Source organism: Poecile atricapillus, chromosome 4 (assembly GCF_030490865.1).
Source record: "Poecile atricapillus isolate bPoeAtr1 chromosome 4, bPoeAtr1.hap1, whole genome shotgun sequence".
NCBI lineage: Eukaryota > Metazoa > Chordata > Aves > Passeriformes > Paridae > Poecile > Poecile atricapillus.
Window position 1 is genome coordinate 29,396,635 of NC_081252.1, and position 20,145 is coordinate 29,416,779.

At 40.1% G+C, this 20,145-nt stretch overlaps 1 protein-coding gene across 1 annotated transcript; it reads left to right on the forward strand.

Annotated features, from left to right (window-relative positions):
* Window positions 1-5,683: 5,683 nt before the first annotated feature.
* Window positions 5,684-19,932, forward strand: LOC131578518 (cytochrome P450 2U1). Its single transcript, XM_058837274.1, has 5 exons — window positions 5,684-6,209; window positions 11,367-11,999; window positions 15,269-15,430; window positions 16,394-16,561; window positions 16,975-19,932. Exons 1-5 carry the CDS (start codon window positions 5,771-5,773, stop codon window positions 17,151-17,153), a joined length of 1,581 nt encoding a protein of 526 aa, XP_058693257.1. The 5' UTR covers window positions 5,684-5,770; the 3' UTR covers window positions 17,154-19,932.
* Window positions 19,933-20,145: the final 213 nt, after the last annotated feature.

The window sequence follows — 20,145 nt, forward strand, 5'->3', positions numbered from 1 at the left end:
CACCATGCAGGCACATGGGTGTGGAAAGAGGTTTCTCTGGCATAAGCAATATTGGATTCAGTACACAGTGTCTTCCCTTGGAAGACAAACCAGGTTGTACTTGTACAGTACAGATGACTGTGAGCCATTTTTACCCATCCTTTTGAGCTTCTTTTGGACCAACAGTGCAGTACTAAAGGTGGCAGTAGCTAAAAAATGAAGATCACTTGAATTCAAAACTATAAATGGGGCTGAAAAGGCATATCTCTATAAAACCAATCATCAGAGAGCTGCATTCCAGCTCAATGGGGAATACAGTTGGGTGTTACTTCAGCTGTGTGAGTTGCTTTCTAAATGTGATGTTTGCTTTCTAATTTTTTTTATTCATTAAAGATGGCAGGTGGGTTGAGAATGCCAAGAGGAAATTTATCTCCCTGCTTACTTTTACCTCTACCATTGAAGTGTTTGTGTATGAATCTTAAACAATATTACTGAACTCCAACCCCTCTTACATTTTGAGTAATTTAGCAGTGCTTTGTGACTTCTGTAAAAACTGGGCTTGCATTCTACTTTTTTTCAGTTTGTTGCCACTCAAAATGCTGCTTATGCTGAAGCCTGTGCTGCTTTAGACTCCTGTCTAACTACATCTGTTTCTACTAATTGTCTTTTCTATATGGCTCAGTACAGAAGAGTAAGATTTACATTTAAGAAAGCCTCATAATTAAGCCTAAAGGCATTCTTGTCAGACAAATCTTTGCACAATTAGTACTTGAAAATAATTTCAGGTTTCAAAACCTAACATGCTAGGGCATACTTATTTTGCCTCAGGAATCAATTCTTGGATCTTAAATGTTTAGCACATTTGTTTGTGGTTTATTTTTGTGAATCAGAGAGATGTGTGAGATGTGAAAAAGGTTCTGCTAGCTTTTGAGGTCAGGGTTATACTTTCAGGAACCTGAAAGTAAAAGCAGCAATAATATTTTGATGGCTGTGGTTCTCATGCTTTCCATGTGACTTTGAAAACACTCAAGACTTCCCTAAAAACAGTGCAGGACCTCACTTTGTCTGTAACATGGTTTCATCTTTGTCAGCTGACAGCTTTTCTTGCATGACTTCTCCTAGGTTGGATCCTGTGTGTCCATAGTTCTGTATGTTAGTTGGAGCTGTATATCCAACCTTGGAAAAACTAAGCAAGAAAAAGACATTGGCTGCTGGGGAGCCCTACATGGTAATATAAGAATGCTGTAATGTGTGCACTATAAGAAGCTGATAGATAAGATGGCATTGTCTGTAGCTTTAGGGTCCAGTTTTGCAAACACCATGCAGCAGACTACTACAATAACAAATCGAGAAACCTTTGGTACTGTAGTTTCTATTCGTCTTTGCAAACTGGGTGTCATTTTATTACAATTTTTGTATGAATTCTTCACAATTAGAGTAGGCTTTTGCGTTGTAAAACATTCAGGCTGACACTTTATAGCTGATACTTTGTTAGATAACTGAGTGTTATGGTTTGCTGTATGTGTGCAAGAGATACTAGAGCTGGAGTTGTGATTTGTGCTACAATCTGTTCACTGTGTTAAACCCAAACCAAAACCAACTATTGCACTAGCTGTACTTTAAAAAAAGCAATAACAGGAGCATCTTGTAGCTTTTCTCTCCAGAGGTGCTGTCTGTCATGATCACTTCACTGTCAACTGTGAATTTGGTAAAAACATTCTTAAAGGAATTATCCTACGTGGTTTATTTGGCACATACAAGTTGACATTTTTTATGGTCAGCCTGTGTACTAATGAATACAGCTGGACTATTTACATAACCACCCACATCTTTAAAAATCAAAAATGTTATATCCATTTATGGTGCTAATGATCTCCAATATTATAAAGAGCTGGTATTCTCTTATTACACATAAACACTAAGGAAAGCTGTTGTGACACCTCTTCAATAAACAAAATTTCTCTACATTTTAAGCTTGTTCCAAATGCTTTTTTATATACATAAATCACTTTTCTATTTTTTTTATATAAAAACTACAAAAAAGTTAGTATTTTAATGCAGGAAAATAGTCAGCATGTATATTGTTCTAAATTACATCTCCAATTCTAAATTTTCTGTCCAATTTAAACATTTTAGGGTAGCTAGTCTTCTGAAACTCAGATTAAAATGAAGGAATTGTACTAGGTAGGATTAAGGGACAGACTAGTAGTTTAAAGAAAATCATTCTCTGGTTTCATCATCAGTGTTGAAGCCTTGGAGACAGAGGTAGAGGATGTGAGATGGACAAAGATGTATTAGGAGGACACTGACTCTGCAGTGTAGATGCATATTTTGCTGAAACTTTAAAAAAACTCAACTTGTGATGGACATGACCATGTAACTACCTAAAGAACAGAGGTAAAACAACATAATTGTCAAAGCAGTTCACAGTAGGACATTATAATAACAACAGGTGAAAGAACCTTAAACTAGATTGTTTAGATTGTGAAACAACAGTAATTTTCTAGCTTTGTTTAAAAGCTTCACAAGCAACTTTTTCTGAAGATGAAAAACTATCTTGTGCCTTCTGTTGCAGAAGCTCTTGTTGCCTTACCCCACCCCTGCCTTTGATTGTGATTTTATTGTATATAGTGGACAGCGCACTTTCAGGTGTTTCAGAGAGGCATTTTTGGGCAGCAGTACCTACACTTTCTATCCACAGAGAATATGGAGCCTTTGATTCTTATTAAAGGCCCCTTACTTGGGAGCTTACAGTTGTGAAAGTAAGTCACATACCTGTGACAGGTATGTCAATCCTGCTGTAGTCAGCTCTTAAATGAGCATGATGCCCTTAATTCATCTGGACACGTGACTGTGCGGAGCGGGTGACATGTCCAGGTGCACTGGTGGCACTGCAGCACACTCCTCTGCTCTGAAGTGGTTGTACCCTAAGTTGCTATCCTTCATATAATAAATTCTCTTAAATCACTTCCACCTAATACTTCAAGTAAATGGCCTTCTCTAAGATCTATGTGATGGAACTTCAGTGTCAGTGTGAAGAATATTCCATGTTTAGAGTAACTTAATTTGAAGCAGAAACAAGCCCACCATCTAGGATGGAACCAGGGCTAGGTGGGGATTTTGTTGTGTGAAGGTGGCTAGTCTAATAACAATAGTCTGGATTGTCTTCCTACTTGTCTCAGTGCCTGCTTTAATAGTAGGACACTCAGAAAAGCCAAAGATTGAACAAAGTCACCCATAATAGTCAGAAGCCACATTGAAATATAACTTTCCTATCTTAATTACTAGATGCTTCAGAGAAAATGGACTATATTTTTTTTAATTTACAAAAAAAGGTGCAATACTTCCAGAAATATTAGAAGGCAAATGGCTGCGTGTTTCAGTACCCTGCAAAAACAAAACTTCTGTGAGCATGTGACACGCACTTGACCAAAAGTGGGTTTTTTTAGCTTTAGCTGCTGTGTTACAGAAACATGTTTCAGTGCACTAGTGTAACTCAGAACTTTCAAATATTTTCAATGTGCTTTTGATGAGGAGAGTGTTTTTTATGAATAAAGTGCCTGTGGAAATAGGCAACAAAAGTTGCCTGCAAGCTCAAATAAACCATATAAAACCACAACCCGTAGTTGAAGAGAATGGGTGTTAAGTCAGAAGCTACAGAGAACAGCTGGTCAACAGTCCTAAGTGTTGATAGGATTCAAAGATTAAGTTTGCGAGAAGAATATGTTGCTTTTGAGAGTTTACTGTGTTAATTAAACTTCCAATGCTTCTGCTTGGGCCTTAACTTGGTTATCTTCAAGGAAAAATTATTTCCTTTGAACTATTTTACTTTTAATGCTTGCTTTCATGATAGTCTTTACTCTGATGGGGATTTTTGTTTGCTTGTTACGTAGAGCTATTTTTTGGCCTGTTAAAAGTAGAGTCACCAAATGCTTTGATTCTTCAGTTAGGGGTAAAAGAGTTTGAAGAATGGTTCTTCCTTAAGTGCAGAATTAAAGGGGGTGTGGTTTTTATTACACTGATAGAACTGAAGAGAGGATATTAATGGAAAGTTCTATAGTGCTAAAACTTATATATGTACTTACCTGGAGTATGCAGAATATTATTTAAATACTTGGATATGTTTTGCCTTTAATTTCATGCTTTAAAAAGAGGCTATTTGGTTCTAATTTAAATTGGATAAAAATCTGATTTTAATGTTGTAGAAACTATTATTTTAACTTGAAATATCCACTTGTGTACTGGTCTGTTAGAGCCAAAATAAAATTTTGAAATTAATCTCATTTTTATCAAAACTAATGTGCAATTTAATCTCTGGACACTCTAGAATTGGCCATATGCCACTGAAACCAATCTTTCAACTGCATACATAGGGAAGGACGGCATTATTTTTTTTTTAATCTAGATTAGCTTCTTGACTAGACTGAGAAGAAAGTGAGGCTCGATTACTGTTGTACAAAGAAAACAGGCAAAAACAGTAATGTGTTTCAGCTGTGCTGAATACCTTAGCTTCTTATTTTCCCACTACAGAACCTAAACTTTTCTGGAGACTCAGATTTAAAAAAAATCTTTAGTTCAGCTAAATTTTCACTTGTTTTTACATGTTTTTTCTAGTAGATGCATTTTATTGGTATACATTGTAATTAGCCACTGAATTTCTGCCAATATAGATGAATTCTGTTTTGCCAGTATAAATCTGTTCTTAGTTTTTCTCTTTTGTTTAATCCATTGCTGGTAAAATGTCCACTTGCTGTTTATATTGAAGAGACAGTTGCCTTAATTGCTCAGAGGAAAACTGACCTTGACCATTTAAAGCTTTATGTATTTCTGAAATTGCTGTAACTTCTGTATAATTGCAATAAAACCTTTTTAATACAGTTCAGCCACTATTTTTATGAGCAGCTTGTCACTATCTCTACTAAATGTACAACTGTTTAAAAAAATAATTTAACAACCCTTTTTAATGGATAAGCACCCTTTATTCTGTGCATTTTTTATTTTGGGGGGATCACTTTAAAGAAGGAGCACTGTGGGAAAAACATGAATACTTTTCTCTGGTAGTGAGGTGATATCAAGAGCACTTACAAAACCCACTGGTGCTGCAGCAAATTATTGGGAAGACCAGACAGTGGCATTTTTCTATGTCTAATAACCTCTCTGGGAGTTAATTTTTACATTGCTCATCAGCTGGGAAATGTGTACTAAAGTGTGTACTCAAGGGAGAGGGAAATTACCCTAAAAACCAGTTCTGGGTGGGTTTGGGGAATGGGGGTGTTTGTGTGTGTTCTGGGTTTTTGTGTGTGTTTGGGGATTTTTATTGCCATTTCTATTTGAGGGAAGGGAGGAGAGCTCCACACCTTTTTCCTCTAAAATTTATGTGCCCCTCTTCAAAGCCTCTCTGTGCTGTTCTGTATTTTGCCAAGGAGGGAACCTAGAGCTGGGACATAGTTCCAGGTTCGTCCTTGGCTCTGGAAACAGAGGAAAAAGGATCGTCTCAATTTCCCTTCTCAACAGCTAAAAAAATAGATATTTTTGTAAGGAGCGCTTGAAAGCAAATCCTGTGGAGGGTGGAGTCTTGTTGTTTTTACACGAGGAGGACATGTGGGCTACTGTTTAATCCTTTATGAACTTGGGCTCAGTCACTCTTGTCGGGGCCCGGCCCCGCTCCCGCCCACAGGCCCGGCGGGACGGGGTCAGGGCTCCGCCGGCCTCGCCTCCCGCCCGCCCCCGCCATCTTAAACCGCTACGCGCCGGCAGCGAGGCCAGGCCGGCGGCGCCGCTGCCCGGGGAGATGGCGGGGCCGGGCGCGGAAGCTTGGACGTGGCTGCTGCGGCCGCCCACGGCCACCGAGCTGCTGCTGGTGGCCCTGTGCTGGCTCGGCTGCTACTGGCTGCTGCGGCGGCGGCCGCGGGCGCTGTCGGGGCTGCCGCCGGGCCCCGCTCCCTGGCCGCTCGTGGGTAACTTCGGCTTCGCCCTTCTGCCGCCTCCGCTGCTGCGCAGGTGGGCGGTGGATGTGAAGGGCGAGCGGCTCTCCCCTGCCTTCTCGCCGCACGTCTTCCTCACCGGCCTCACCAAGACGTACGGCAGCGTCTTCCGGCTCTTCGTGGGCAGCCGCCCATTAATCATCCTCAACACCTTCGGGGCGGTGCGGGAGGCGCTGGTGCAGAAGGCGGAGGTGTTCAGCGACCGGCCCTCCGTGCCCATCGTCCTCATGATCACCCACCACAAGGGTAAGCGCCCGGGGGCCCCCGGGTCCCGCTCGGGGCGCTGCCGCACGGCCCGTGACGGCCACGGTGATGATGCTTACGAGCGATACCGAGCGGGAGCTGCTCGGGACCGTGGCTGCTCTGCCGAAATTTATAAATAACCCCCACGAATTGCGGGCAGAACTATTTACTTGCTTTTTGCTCCCCGCCTGTGTCTCTCGCCCTGCTGCTGACAGTAAGCACTCAGAGAGAAACTCGCCCTGCCTTGAGGTGCAGCATCCCTGGGAAGCTGGCAGTGCTGTGCCGAGCATATCTGGGTGACCGAAATGCCTGGTCCCTTTAGCTCTGTGTACAGTAAAGGGACCTGAGGAGCTGCTGAGCAAGCTGGGGTGGTTTAGACTGGGGAAGAGGAGGCTCAGGGGAGACCTTGTCTCTCTCTCCAGCTGCGTGAAAAAGGCTTATAGCCGGGGTCGGTCTCCTGGGTAATAAAGGATAGGACAAGAGGAAATGGCCTCAGGTTGTGCCAGAGGAAGTTGAGGTTGGGCATTAGGAGGAATTTCTTCACGGAAAGGGTGGTTAGTGGAATGGATTGCACAGGGAGATGGTGGAATCACCATCCCTGGAGGTGTTTATGGAAAGGCTGGATGTGGCACTCAGGGTTCAGGAGATGCCATGGTCCCTTTGGTGTGTTCGGTCAAGGGTTAGAATCAATCTCAGAGGTCTTTTCCAACCTCCTTGTTTCTATAACTGGCATTTGTGCAGGGGGTTAAGGCACCTGGTCTGTCACCAGGGGCTTTCTGATTTTGGCTTTGTGAGGGGAAGAAATTTGGAGTGCTTGGGCAGTGGTAGGAAACTGAGCACTCCCCCAGTTCTTACTAAGGTAGCGGTGACAGAGATCAGGCTTCTGTAGAGTCCCGTGGCTGCACTGCCTGCGTGCAAGCTACTGTTGCTGAGATATTTGCAAATGTGTTGTTCTGCTTGTCAAAACCTACTGAGCATATTTGGGCTTGGTTTTTTTTTTTTTTTTTATTTAAGAGTCCAAAGGAGAGTTACTAGCTTTTGCAGGAAAAAGGCATGAAGAGTTTAAACACATGCTGGCAATACTGCAGGTAGAATTTCTTCATGTTTAGTTTTTAGGTCATTGCTGATCTCAGTGTTCATGGAAATATACTTACCCTTTTTTGGTTTAGGAGGTGTACCCCAGAAGGCTTTTTAATGTGATAGCCTGTTGTGAAACTTACCTTTTTTTATTATTTTTTCCAAGGCTAGGGAAATATGTTTTTTGAGTGCATGAAACATTTATCTCTTTATTTTTATTTTTTTTCCCCTATACCAGAATTGCCCTAGTAAAGAGAAGAAGAAAGCGAGGGACCAAGATCATATTTATTAAAATGCTATCATGTGCCATTGCTGAAATCAATTTAAAGAATAAAAAAATAAATGATGAATTGTGTTGGTTTAATGATATTGTTCCAAGACAGATCTTACTGGCACATTGTTATCACGTGTGAGTATTTTTAGGTACAGTACTTCAGTGAGAACTGGAGGAGGAAAGGGGAAGTGGAGTTAGATAATTTTAGCAGTGCTGTAAAACCTCGTGTTCAGGCTCATGGTAGATTTCTTTCTTCTTGAATGCTGTGAATTTCATGTTTCTTGTTCTCTGTCAGGCTTTTTTGAATATGATGAAGCAAAGAGTAGCTAGGGCAATTGGCAGCTTCCACCAGTGGGTGCTCCAGGAGAGTTGGAGGTGCCAGGAGCCTGTTGTCCATAGCCAGACCATGCTGCAGCCAAGCCCAGGGATGGTGCCTGTCTGTGTTGCACTGTGGCAGGGACATTGTGTTACTCTAGGTTTGATTTTATCTGGAAGATGACCATAGCTGTGCTCAGGCATGAGGACTGCAGCATCAGGGCTGCCCAGTGGTCCATAAAACATCCCCAGCTGTTCCACAGTGCTCACGTTAGCAGCACGCTGAATTGCCACAGATGTGAGTGTTCACTGTAGAGTGAAGCGCAGGGCTGGTGTGTTCTGAGTGTGCAGAGGGAGAAGTCAGTGAATATGGGTGGTGGGGCCACTGCCCCCAACAAGGTGGCTTTCCAACTCCAGTGGAAGTTACAGATGCTGTTCCTCTCTGGCTTGGGTTTAGTGGTGGTATGAGATGACTGAGCCTCTAGGATGCTGCATTTGTGCTAACAAGTGTTGCTTTTTTCATGTCTGGTTCATGGGGGAGGTAGATGGGTTACAGCACTCACACTGGAGGCCTCTTAAATTGGTTTGGCAGATAATTTCAGGAGTTCACGGGTGCGATGTGGCTGCAGGTCAGGGCAGTGGCACCTGTGTTAGTATGTACTAGGAAAGGAAACAATAAAGGCAGGATGATGGGTAACTTAAGATCTGCCACTCACAATTTGAGTACTAGTGCTCTGGGAGGTTTAGTGTCCATTTTGTCCTTTTTTCAGTAAGTGAGCTATTGTGGTATGAACTTACAAAGCTGTTTTCTTGTAAGCTACATTTGCTGGTGTAGTTTTGTCTCTACCTTGAGTTGCCCTGCCAGGTATGGTATGGAAGAAAGAGGGGCTTATTTCAGCTGTGTGGCTCTATTGCATGTAAGATGGAAATAAAATAATTGTGCCTGGGGGAGAGCAGATAGAAGTATCAGAAATGGCAAATACTACATTTCGGCAAGTTGATTAGCAAGTGAGGGAGTATCCTTCTTGGCTGGATAGAAAGTGCCATAAGAACTTAAGAGAGAAGGTAGTAGTCATTTCTTAATTCTTAATTAATCATCACATATGTCTGCAGAAAGAGAAATAGTAGACTGTTGAGAAACAAGGCATTTCTGCAGTCTAATTTCAGTATTTTAGTTTTTTGTATTCTATAGCTGCAAGAGGTAGCAAAGTACATGGAGTCAGAGTGGTTGTCTGCCTTTATAGCCCCACCCTGTGCATATCCACATGTGAACATCTGACAATACAGAAGTTGAATGTTATTAAATGTCATGACTGCTGTGTTCCCGGTATTGTAGCAGCACTAGAGCTAGCAGTAAAAAATGGGGGGGATGGAGGAGAGTAAGTAAGCCTTTGCCAGAACTTGCTTCTTGTGAGGATTTGAATTTTTTTCGTGTAAAGGTGGGGAATAAAATGAACTCTTGGGTTTTGTGAGTTTGTTGGTTGTATTGAAAGAATTTCATTATCAGCTTATAGAAATTAGGCCTCTGTAGTGAGCATGAAGTCCTGGTTATTGCTGCTTCAGAATTTATTACTGTATGTCATTAATGTTGTTTTTGTTATTGTTATTTGTTTTGTTTTGCTTTAATTTGTTTGCAGGGGAGGTTGTTTTTGTTGTTTGGGTTTTTGGTTTTTTTTAAGAGTAGAGATGTCTGTGCTGAGTAATTTGGCTTTTTAGGGCAGACAGATTTTCTTTAAAATCATCAAAGGACTATTCCATATTTGTAGTTTGGTAGGGATGCAGTTGAGAGTTTGCTTTCTTCTCTTACCTCTGTTGTTCTATCTTTATGCTCCTCATCTTCCTTAATCTGTCTCCTATGTCATTCTTTCCCAAGTTACAAGTCAGTTATTGGTATTCTGCAGCATTTTGGGGTTCAGGGGACATCGGAAAACACCCATGCCCTCTGCAGGACTGGTGGAGAGGTTCACTGGGTGTGGGGAGGTGTGTTGTTGGTGGTAGCTTTTTCTAGGCATGTATCTTTTACATTCAAGACAATAGGTCTGTTTTCTTTTATGAAAGTATTTGGATCCTAAAACTAATTTTCCTAACAATAAAAAAGGGAAAAGACTGTGGATGCATAGCCTGTTTTGGAGATATTTGTTGTGGGGTAGAAAAAAGCGATAACTTGGTTTTGTTCCAAGAAATCCATGTTTCATTCACAACCCAGCCACAAACCCTGGAGACCAAAGTTGGTTCTTGGCCAAATTCAGCCCCAAACAGTCCTGTTTTTTCACTTAACCTACTTGAGGACACCAGTGCTAACAGGAAACAGTTGAGAGAGGAAATCTGGAAAGTTTTTGGTTCTGTTTTTGAAGGGCCAGGAAGTGGGCATTTGAATAGATTGTCTGAGGAATGTCTTAATGTAGAGAAGATGAAATTCAGCTGATTCTGGACTTGTCTTGACTCTTCCTAATGTTCTTGTTTAGGATGTTTGAAGCTAGGTCATGTGTTTGGACTCTCTTAGGATTAAGAGCTAGGAACATCAACTTGTAATAGAAATGTAAGTAGTGTTAAGTGTTGAAACATGGTGCATCTTCTATTACTTACATACTACTTCTATTTTCTTATGGCCACTTCTTCTTTTAAATTCAACCTTAAGGTTTGCAGCTGACAGAGGAATTGAAGATGCCTTTACAAAGTAACTTTTCGTTTTCAGGAAAGAAAAGAAAAAGTGGTGTGAACTAGGTCATGTTTGATGACTAAACTTCCTCAGGTTAACCAAGGAGTATTAGAAGTCACAGGTTGTGTATTTGTTACCCTGTGGTGTCTTTGGTGTGGTCTTTCAAATCAATTTAAGAGATGTTTCTGTTTGAAAGTGAGTAATAGGGATTTAATTTAAATGGTGTTTCATAATGATACAATCATGCAGAACAAGTGCCTAGGGGCATGAAAACTGTTGAGATGCAAATCAAGCAGGGTTTTGCCAAGTGTCTCTGAACTTGTCTTCACCTTTCCAGTTTTCTTGCACTGTGAGTATCCTGTATTTTTATTATAACTTAAAGATAAAGCTTGCTTGTAATAGGCACACTTGCAAAAAGTATTGAGAATTTTGTATAGCACAAAGGGGAAAAAATGCAAATCAGTTTGTGTTTTAATGTCTTCTGTTATGTCTTGCTGAGAAGTTCATGTCTCAGGACACTGGGGAGCAAAGGCTGTATCTAACATATGGCCCAGACTAACTCTTCCCTCTTCTCCATCTATTAGTGTCTTGCAAAGTCTAATGAAACTACTGACGTAACTTGAATATTCATTTCGGTGATGACGAACAGGAGGGACAGGATTTCCAAAAGCTATAATAAAGAACCTAGTGGTTATCCTTTAGCTCCTAGACAGGTGTGTGGGAGAGATTTGCTGTGTATCATTTTCTTCTCTTTTGGCTCTTGGGTGGCAGGCATGTTCAATTATTTCTGTTTGAAAATTGGGCATTTTTGTTTCAGTCTCCCTTTTTCTTTCAGGTGTTATTTTTGCACCTTATGGCCCTGTCTGGAAACAACAGAGGAAATTCTCTCTCTCAACACTACGTCATTTTGGAGTAGGGAGACACAGCTTAGAGCCTAAAATCATTGAGGAGCTGAACTTTATAAAGGAGGAAATGCTGAAGCATGGAAAGGAGTCATTTAATCCCTTCCCAATCATTCGCAATGCAGTGTCCAATGTTATCTGTTCCATGGCCTTTGGCAAGCGTTTTAACTATGAAGATGATGAGTTCAAGACGATGCTGAAGAACATGGCCCGCGCCCTGGAGCTGAGCGTGAACAGCTACATGATCCTGGTCAACATCTGCCCTTGGCTCTACTACCTTCCCTTTGGGCCTTTCCGGGAACTGCGGCAAACTGAGTTAGACATTACTGCTTTCCTGAAGAGAATAATTGCCCAGCACAGGGATACACTGGATGCAGCAAATCCCAGGGACTTCATTGATATGTACTTCATCCACGCAGAAGAAGAGAAGAACAACAAGGAGAGCAGTTTTAATGACGATTACCTGTTTTTTATCATTGGTGATCTCTTCATTGCAGGCACAGATACTACTTCCAACACATTGCTGTGGTGCCTGCTCTACATGTCTCTTTACCCTGAAGTACAAGGTAAGATTGCTTTTATTCTAGCTGATTTATTCCAGACTGTAAAGCTCCAGATGGATGCTCAGAAACAGAAGCAAGCAGCGACAGTGAAAAAATCGTTTGGAGTGCCAGTGGTTTGTGTTGTATGTATGATTTGAAAGGCTGGTATGTAATCAGGCATTGTCTATCCTGCTGTTTGGTGATGATTTCTGTGTTAGTGCTATATATATCTAAAGTGCTAAATGGCCCTTTGATCTGTGAATTTCTTCTGGTTTGGGACAACTTTATTTTTCCCAAGCAATTCCAGAGAACTTTAGCGTGTTTGAAAAACTTGGGCAGTTGTGACATTCCAGGCATATAGTAGTGATATGAGATGTGTGAAGACCATAGTGCCAAGGTCTGCTTTTATGGCTCTCTGGGCAGGGAGTTTCTTGAGCCTGGGAACAGAGTCTGGGGAAGTGAAACACTACCAGCTGTAGAGGAAGATCAAATCAGAAACAGCTTAAGCAAGCTGGACTTTCACAAATGCACAGCACCAGCTGCCCATGTCATTAGAGGGCCTCTCCTCATCAGTCTTGACTGCTCTTGGCAGTCAGGTGAGTTGCTGATGTTCAGGGGTAGGGGGAGCAAAACCAGAGGCAGAACAAATTGGTCTTGTTCAGTGTTAGGGAAGGAGACTGAGGGGAAACCTTATGCTCTACAGCTATCTGATCAAAAGGTGCTAAGAAGATGGAGGCAGACTCCCCTCAGGTGTGCAGTGGAAGGAAAGGAAGCAGTGGAAACAACCTATAGCAATAAAATTCTGATCAGATGCTAGAAAAAGAAATTGCCCTGTGAACATGGCAAAGGAGTGACATGGATTGCCAGAGTTAACAGAATGTCTGGGTTTGGAATTTTTCAAAACTAAATGGGTCATGACCGGTAGTAGTCTCATCTACCCTGAGTTGGATCTGTTTGGAAAAATCTCTTTAAATAGGTCAGGATCATAGCTTATTGCACAAAGTCAACCAAACTGTTGACCAAAGATTGCAAAATAGGGTACCAGTTCAGTACATGGGAGAGAGAGTTCACTGGAGACAAATCTAAAGTAAACCTTTATTGCATAGGTTTATTGTTCTGTTTTTTATTTCATGTGTTATCACTGATTGACTTGATATGCAATTACATGGATTAGATATATTCTTAATTACACAAATGGAATCTAGAAGAGTTTTGTGTTTGTTTTTTTAACCTCTTTTCCTTCTGCCTGGTACTGTATGTGTATACTGCTGATCTCTAACAGTTTTATTACCTCTCTCTTGGATTCCCCCTTACGCTGTGGTCTTGTGCTCTTGTCAAGTAATTTAAATATGCTCAGTAGTCCAGACTGTATCTGGATTTTAGTATCTCATTCTTTATATCCTGATTGCCTTGGAGTTATGTATGGGCCTCTTTTTTTTTTTTTATTCCTGGTAATAGGTTTCTCTTCAATGTATTTCCTCCTCAGAGAAAGTACCTGAATTGTGTATCTTTTAGAAGTAGCAAAAGTTACTTGCAGGCATGGAAAGGCAAACTGAGGGCTATCAGAGGAAAAAAAGAGTACTTTTCTCCTTAGAAAATGGTTTTGCTTTTTACAGGGAAATAGAGAATGATGTAGATGGACAACATGGTGAAGCCATGGTGATTATTTGGTTTGTTCTGTTCCCTGACTTTGTTTTGGTCCTTGACTTCTGAAGATCTGTGAGATTTTTAAGTATGTGAAAAGTAGTGGAGCAGTTCAAATAACATGCTGTTGCAGAAACTGCTGAAATTTACATTTTGCAGCTGGTAATGTGAGCAGCAGTTTGGCTGCTCTCTGTATAGTTCCTCATGTTTTTAGAATGAATAAATGAGTTGTTCACAATAAAGCATTAGTGTGATGTTTGGTATGAGACAGTCTCCTTAATTTGTAAATTTTTTTCTTTATATGTTGAAAACTTTATGTGGTTAGATTACTGTGGACATGCATGCCTGAGTATAGGGCTATGATATGTCCCTAGTAAAAGTAGCAAAGCCCCACAAAGAAGGTCCTGGAGAGCCCCACCGTCAGCACATCTGCTGTACTTTTTGTGTTCTTTAATATTCCTCATGCATGAGCTTTTCTTCTGGGACAAACCCAGTAGGTGGCAGCAGCGGCTCGTTACACACGATTCAGGCAGCACTTTGGGTTGCTGCTCGGGAAACTGGGACGGTTTTTTTGCATTGAACTTTTTCTTGTATCACTGCTGAGGAGAGAAAAGAGCAAAAACTCATTCTATCAGCATCCTGGTTGGAAAAGGCAAGCAGGACAACCATGAAGCATGCAGGAAATAAAGGGTAAAAAATGAAAACTGGCTTTTATTATTTTTAAAAGTTAAAAAGTTTTAAAAGTTAGTCTTGAGGTCTCCTTTTTAAGGATTGTCTTTTGTTGTGTAGCCAGATTACAAGTTACCTGCAAGAAAAGGCACATCATCCTTTATGTATGTAGATGAAGCAAATCCTGAATCTTAGAAACTTCTATGAAGAGAATTACTTGTATGCTGAGCCTTCAGTGAAATGAAAGGAGCAAACAACTTGATATTTTTTTCTTCCCATGAATGAGAAAGTAGAGAATATCATGACCTTTTTTCTCTTTTTCTCTTCTTTAATTTTTTTTTTTCTTTGCAGAAGGGCTGTGTGGGAAAGGAGCACCTGCTGCTGCCTTTGGGGGAAATGGGAAATAGCTGAGTTTAGGTTCTGTGAATAGAAGGTCGGAAAAGAACAAGTTAAATGGCTTCGATGCTTACAGTAACAGCTCCAGAATTCCTGCTCCAGAATTAAGTATCTAAAGCAGCTGCATGAAAAACGTTACCATATCTTCATGCTCAGGCACACACTGCATGCAGTTCTCTTACCGTTCAAGTTTTTAATTGCAGAGCAGAAGCTTGATGTTTTCATCATTCAAATTACTGTATAATTAAACCCCTAAAGTAAGATTATGGATATGTTTGGAGTAGCAACAGGAATTCTCCTGTACTTTTCCAGTACTGAAGTGCTAGCAATGTCTGTCATCTTTACTCTTTAGTAGCTTTACTCTTGACTGTTGTCAAGATTGTGCTTGGTCATTTTCTTCTTAGCTGAGTCTGTTCCTAAGGCTAATGTTGGCATACCTGTTTCAGCTAGGAATCACATCTTGAAGTGATTTTTGAGAAATCTATGTAAACAGTGAAGCAAGCCCTGTCAGATGAAATTTAAATTATGTCTTCTCACATTTTATGTCTTTTGACTTCTTTATTTCTCTTGCTCCCTTGTAATAGAGAAAGTTCATGCAGAAATCGAAGCAGTTCTAGGACGTGACAAAGTTCCCTCTCTTGCTCACAAGGCTCAGATGCCCTTCACAGAGGCAACCATTATGGAAGTGCAGAGGATGACTGCGGTCGTTCCCCTTTCTATTCCTCGAATGGCCTCAGAAACAGCTGGTAAGCATTTCTAGAGACTTGTTACTACAGCTTGCCTCTGGGGCTGGAGATCTGATGGGACATCTAGTGATAATTTAAAAAGACCTCACTTACTCATTTACAAAGACCTGTAAAACAAATATATAAAATGTCCTTTACAGGGAGCAGGAGGCCTTGACATAGTTCTCTATGTAAGCAGCATGTCTGGCCTGACGTGCAGCAGTTCTTCTAATCTCAAGTGATTTTCTCTCTGTACAATTCCTCAATACAGCTTATATTGACTAATGTGCTTAGTCAGAGTTGGCAGCTGAGACTCCACCTTCGTACCTGAAACAGCAGAGCTGGTCTTGGCATTCTGAAACAGAGGTCTGAAAACATCAGTTCAGAGTAATTGGTTTGCTAAAGGCTTGTACCATAGACTTCCACATGTACAGAAAACATTCAAAAATATCCGCTTCCAATTCATCTAAGTGTTTTTGTAAACATAGCAGAGCACTGGTCCAAGTCAGTGTGAGAGAGCAATACTTGGCTTTTAAACCTGTTATTGAACTGATCTGCCTTTTTAAATGTTCTGATTTGCAGGAGAGTGAGCTGCAACAAGCTGAAATGAGACTAGTCATTTCAAAATCCTCATGTCACAACAGTTCAAAATCCATCCTTTGACTGTGGTGGGGCTCTGTGACAGCACAGGAGCAGGAGGAAAGTGGGGTGCTGCAGAGTGCATTTCTGACAATTGCTGCTTCCTTCTCTTTGTAGAAGCTGTTGGTGTAGATTGGTGTCTTTCCAGCTGCTCAGGCTTATGGGATTCTGACTCAAGCAGGGTAGCTGAGATCACCTTTGCCCTCAGCTTTTGCTACATTTGCAGCCCACAGCTAGGGATTGATATAATTTTTTGTGACATTCTCTGGTTGTCTTTTTACTGGTTTTTTTTCCATGTTTTCTTCTAGCAACTTACCACATCTCTGTCTCTGTTTTTGTTTAAAGTGCTTCAGGGATATACTATTCCTAAGGGTAGTGTGATTGTGCCCAACCTGTGGTCAGTACACAGAGATCCTAACATTTGGGAGAAGCCAGATGAATTTCAACCATCAAGATTTCTGGATGAAAATGGCCATCTAATAAAGAAAGAGTCATTCATTCCTTTTGGAATGGGTAAGATAATCCACATGGAGTCATTAGCTGGATGGGTGGGTGGTGGTGTTTCAAGTGTAGGGCCTTGGGGGAGAGAGATGTAAAAGTTGCACATAGGACCAATTATAGAAGTAGATTTATTATCACAGCAAAATGCTGCAAAATGGTTTGGGTTCCTAAATAGGCAGTCACCAGACAGAAATTATGAATTGTCCTTTGATACTACTTTTGCTGTGGATGTAAATATTGTTTATATGAACTAATACAGCTGAGCAAGGCTTAGACTCAAATACAGGAGGCCAAAACTTCAGAGTTCATAGCTTAGTAGTAGCTTGAGCCTTTTTTGGACTATGGTAGTGCAAGAATTATGTGTGTGCTAACAAATAGGTCAACTGTATAAAGCCAGTAATACCTCTCTTCTAACTGTTCTTTAGGTAAACGTGTGTGCATGGGAGAGCAGTTGGCAAAAATGGAGCTGTTCTTGATTTTTTCAAGTCTTATGCAAAGTTTTACCTTTATGTACCCTGAAAATGCTGCAAAACCGTCCATGGAGGGAAGGTTTGGTCTAACTTTAGCTCCATGTCCATTCAACATAATAGCTTTGAAGAAGTGATACAGTGTCAAAAAAAAGATTAAGTAAAGAAATACTGCACTTTTAAAATACAGCTTTTTTTTTTTTTTTAATTATTATTATTTTCAGCTTATTTTGTTACTTCCTTTCCAGAAAAAGAAAACAAAAAACCAACCCAATTGTGTAGGCTTTCCTAGTCAGTGAGAATGATCCATTTAGACTTCTGGAAAGAGATTTTTTTTTGTCCATTGTTGCATTCCACAAATGAACTGACAGCATAGTTTTTAATTTGATGTTAAAACTTGGTGGGCTTAACCTCTGTCTATTACTGTCAGTTTGTCAAATGTTGATTATGGGAGAATGGTCCAAAACATTTGTTACTGTTCTTGCAAATAGTAATTGTAAAAAATTGTGAAAGCAGCACATAAACATTTCATTTACCAAAGGAGTGAAGCACATCATGTAATACTAGAAGTATTAATGAATGAGAGATTGTTAGCATTTTCTGTGAAAAAAAAGATTGTAACTGAACTTAAATAATTATGTATATTTTTTGGAAATTACCAAATGACATTACTTTTAACCTTGGAGGATTCTTTTTTGCAAGTAACTTGTAGGTGTAATAGATTGGATCCAAAAATCCTTGAGATTCAGGGCTCACTATAAAAGAGCAGGTACCAAGTCTTAAAAACCACAGTTTGAGGCCAAATGAATCCTTGAATATGCCATATTCTCAACATGAAATGAATCTGCAGCATCTGGATGCAGAATGTTTTCTCTCAGAATACAAACAAGAGCGGAATTCTCAAACAAGAAGCATCAGATGCTTTTCTTTCTGGTGCCAAACATATTCAAGACATCTGTGCTGCCTCTTGGCATTCATTGTTTCCCTCATGGCAGCAGTGGCTGCAGGCTGGAAGGGACCAGTGGCTGCTCACCGGGGAAAACACTACGTGTGTAGTCCTGAAGTCGGGGTTGGCACTCAGGTTTTTCATCCACAGGCAGTGTGGACAGTACTGCCACAACCTCTGGCTTTGGGAACTGGAGTCTTCAAATATGGCATCACTGCACCAGTACAGGTGAAGGCCTTATACATTTACCATGCAACAGGAGGAAGCTGACAAACTTGAGGTTTGAATATAAGGACTCTCTCTTTGTTATCTTTCATACAGAGTAAAAATATCTGTAGTTCATACAGTGTTAGTGTATAAGTATGCTGAATCTTAGTGCTGTTAACCACTGTCAAAGCAGCTGCCAAGGAAACCTCATGTTAGTTGTTTCAGAGCAGGCCACTTGGTCTTGCCATGTATTTCAAACATGGAAAGTGACCTTTGGGGAAGTATGTAACAACTACCCTTTAAATAAGTGTTCCTAATCATTCTTAAATCGCTTTGCACTTCTTTTGATCTATCAGAATTTCAGATCACATTAAGTTCTTATATACTCTTCTAAAGATTTTTTTTTTTCCCCCCTCACTGGATATCTAGAGAATACCCAGAGCTCTCCTAATGTCGAGTTTACAAGACTGGAATGTGAATTTGAATGTAATTTAGAACTGGGTATTCCATAGCAGAAACAAAACCTAAATTGTAAAAGAAGAGATAACTTTTTCAGTTTTAAATTCATGTGTGGTTTTGTCACTTTTAACATTGTAATTTTAAAAGCCAGGTAGTGCCTAACAAAGACTGTAAGGTAGTTATTTTGCATTTAAATTAAGGTTTTCTGTTACCTGTTTTGAATAACAGAGTGCCTTAATTTCTGAATTGTGTATTTGGTTGGTGAAGTATCCCACTGTTTGTGTGTGAACTTTCAATTCTTAATTAGGTTAACTTTGAACTATACAGGCTTGTGGGTTTGGAGGTTTTTTTGTATGAAGTTTTTGAAAACTTAGTACAATAAAAAGTTGAGTTTGGTACCAATGCCAGCGAATTTGCTCTAAAACCTGACAGTACTGGAGAATTAAGCACTTTATTTAATTTAATTTTTTATTTTCCAAAGTATAAATAGATTCTGTAGAATTGGGATTTTTGTCTGGAAATCCTAAAATTATGCTTGAGAAGCTAAAATTAAGTGCTGATAATATTTATCTTTCTGTTTAAATGCCTCTTTAAACAACATAATGATGTTGGTGTGCAACTGATAACTTGTACAAAATACCTGTCCTTTTAATCAGTGAGGACACATTTGAAAAGCACTTTAGTATTTTTTTTACAGATTCCAAAGAAGATGCAATTCACACAATCCCCTGGTATGTGAAACTGTACATATTTGTGCTTGTTTCGCCTGCTGAGTTTAGTTTAAAATGTCACCTTTGAAAACTATTCTTTGAAAATAATCCTTCTATAAATACTACTTTGAGAATGTGTTTTTTGGTGATACCTGTAATCAAATGCTGCAATGTGTGACAAGCTAAAATTACTGATGAGAAGGTCCAATCACATCAAGGCATGCTAGAATACAGGATGCTGTTGGAAATGACAATAAACACCTGCCTTTCATACCTTCCAGGTGCACTGAAATTTTCACCGGATAGCATGAAAATAGCTAAACAATAGCATAAAAGCAACAAAATCTTTCTGGTTTTCAAAGTGTATTGCCATCTTAGGCAAACTGTAAGGAGTGGAAGCAGATTTCATTTGTGTTTGTAAATGTGTATCTTCCCCCTCTCTTTTTTTAGCAGAGGAAGCATCTCAAATGCCTTGTTGAAAAATGTATGTTCATATAAGTGGGTGTCTGTTTCTGAATGCTGAAAATATCTTTATTTCTAAAATTACTTTGCTTCATTGTGGTTTTTATTTTGAATAAAGTAATTCCCAAGGAAGTGTTTCACAGCTTTGCATAGTCATTTCAATGAGTTCCGCTTACTGACTAAACTTGTGGTGTTTGGCATCTTACATCTTGCAGAAAAAACTTCTGAGTGAGAAAATGTTAAAAATGCTTTGGATGATGAGTGAAGGAGGTGGGGAAACAAAGTGAAATTGGGAAAATAACATTGCCAGGCATGTTATGACCAAATGATAGAAAGAGTATGTTT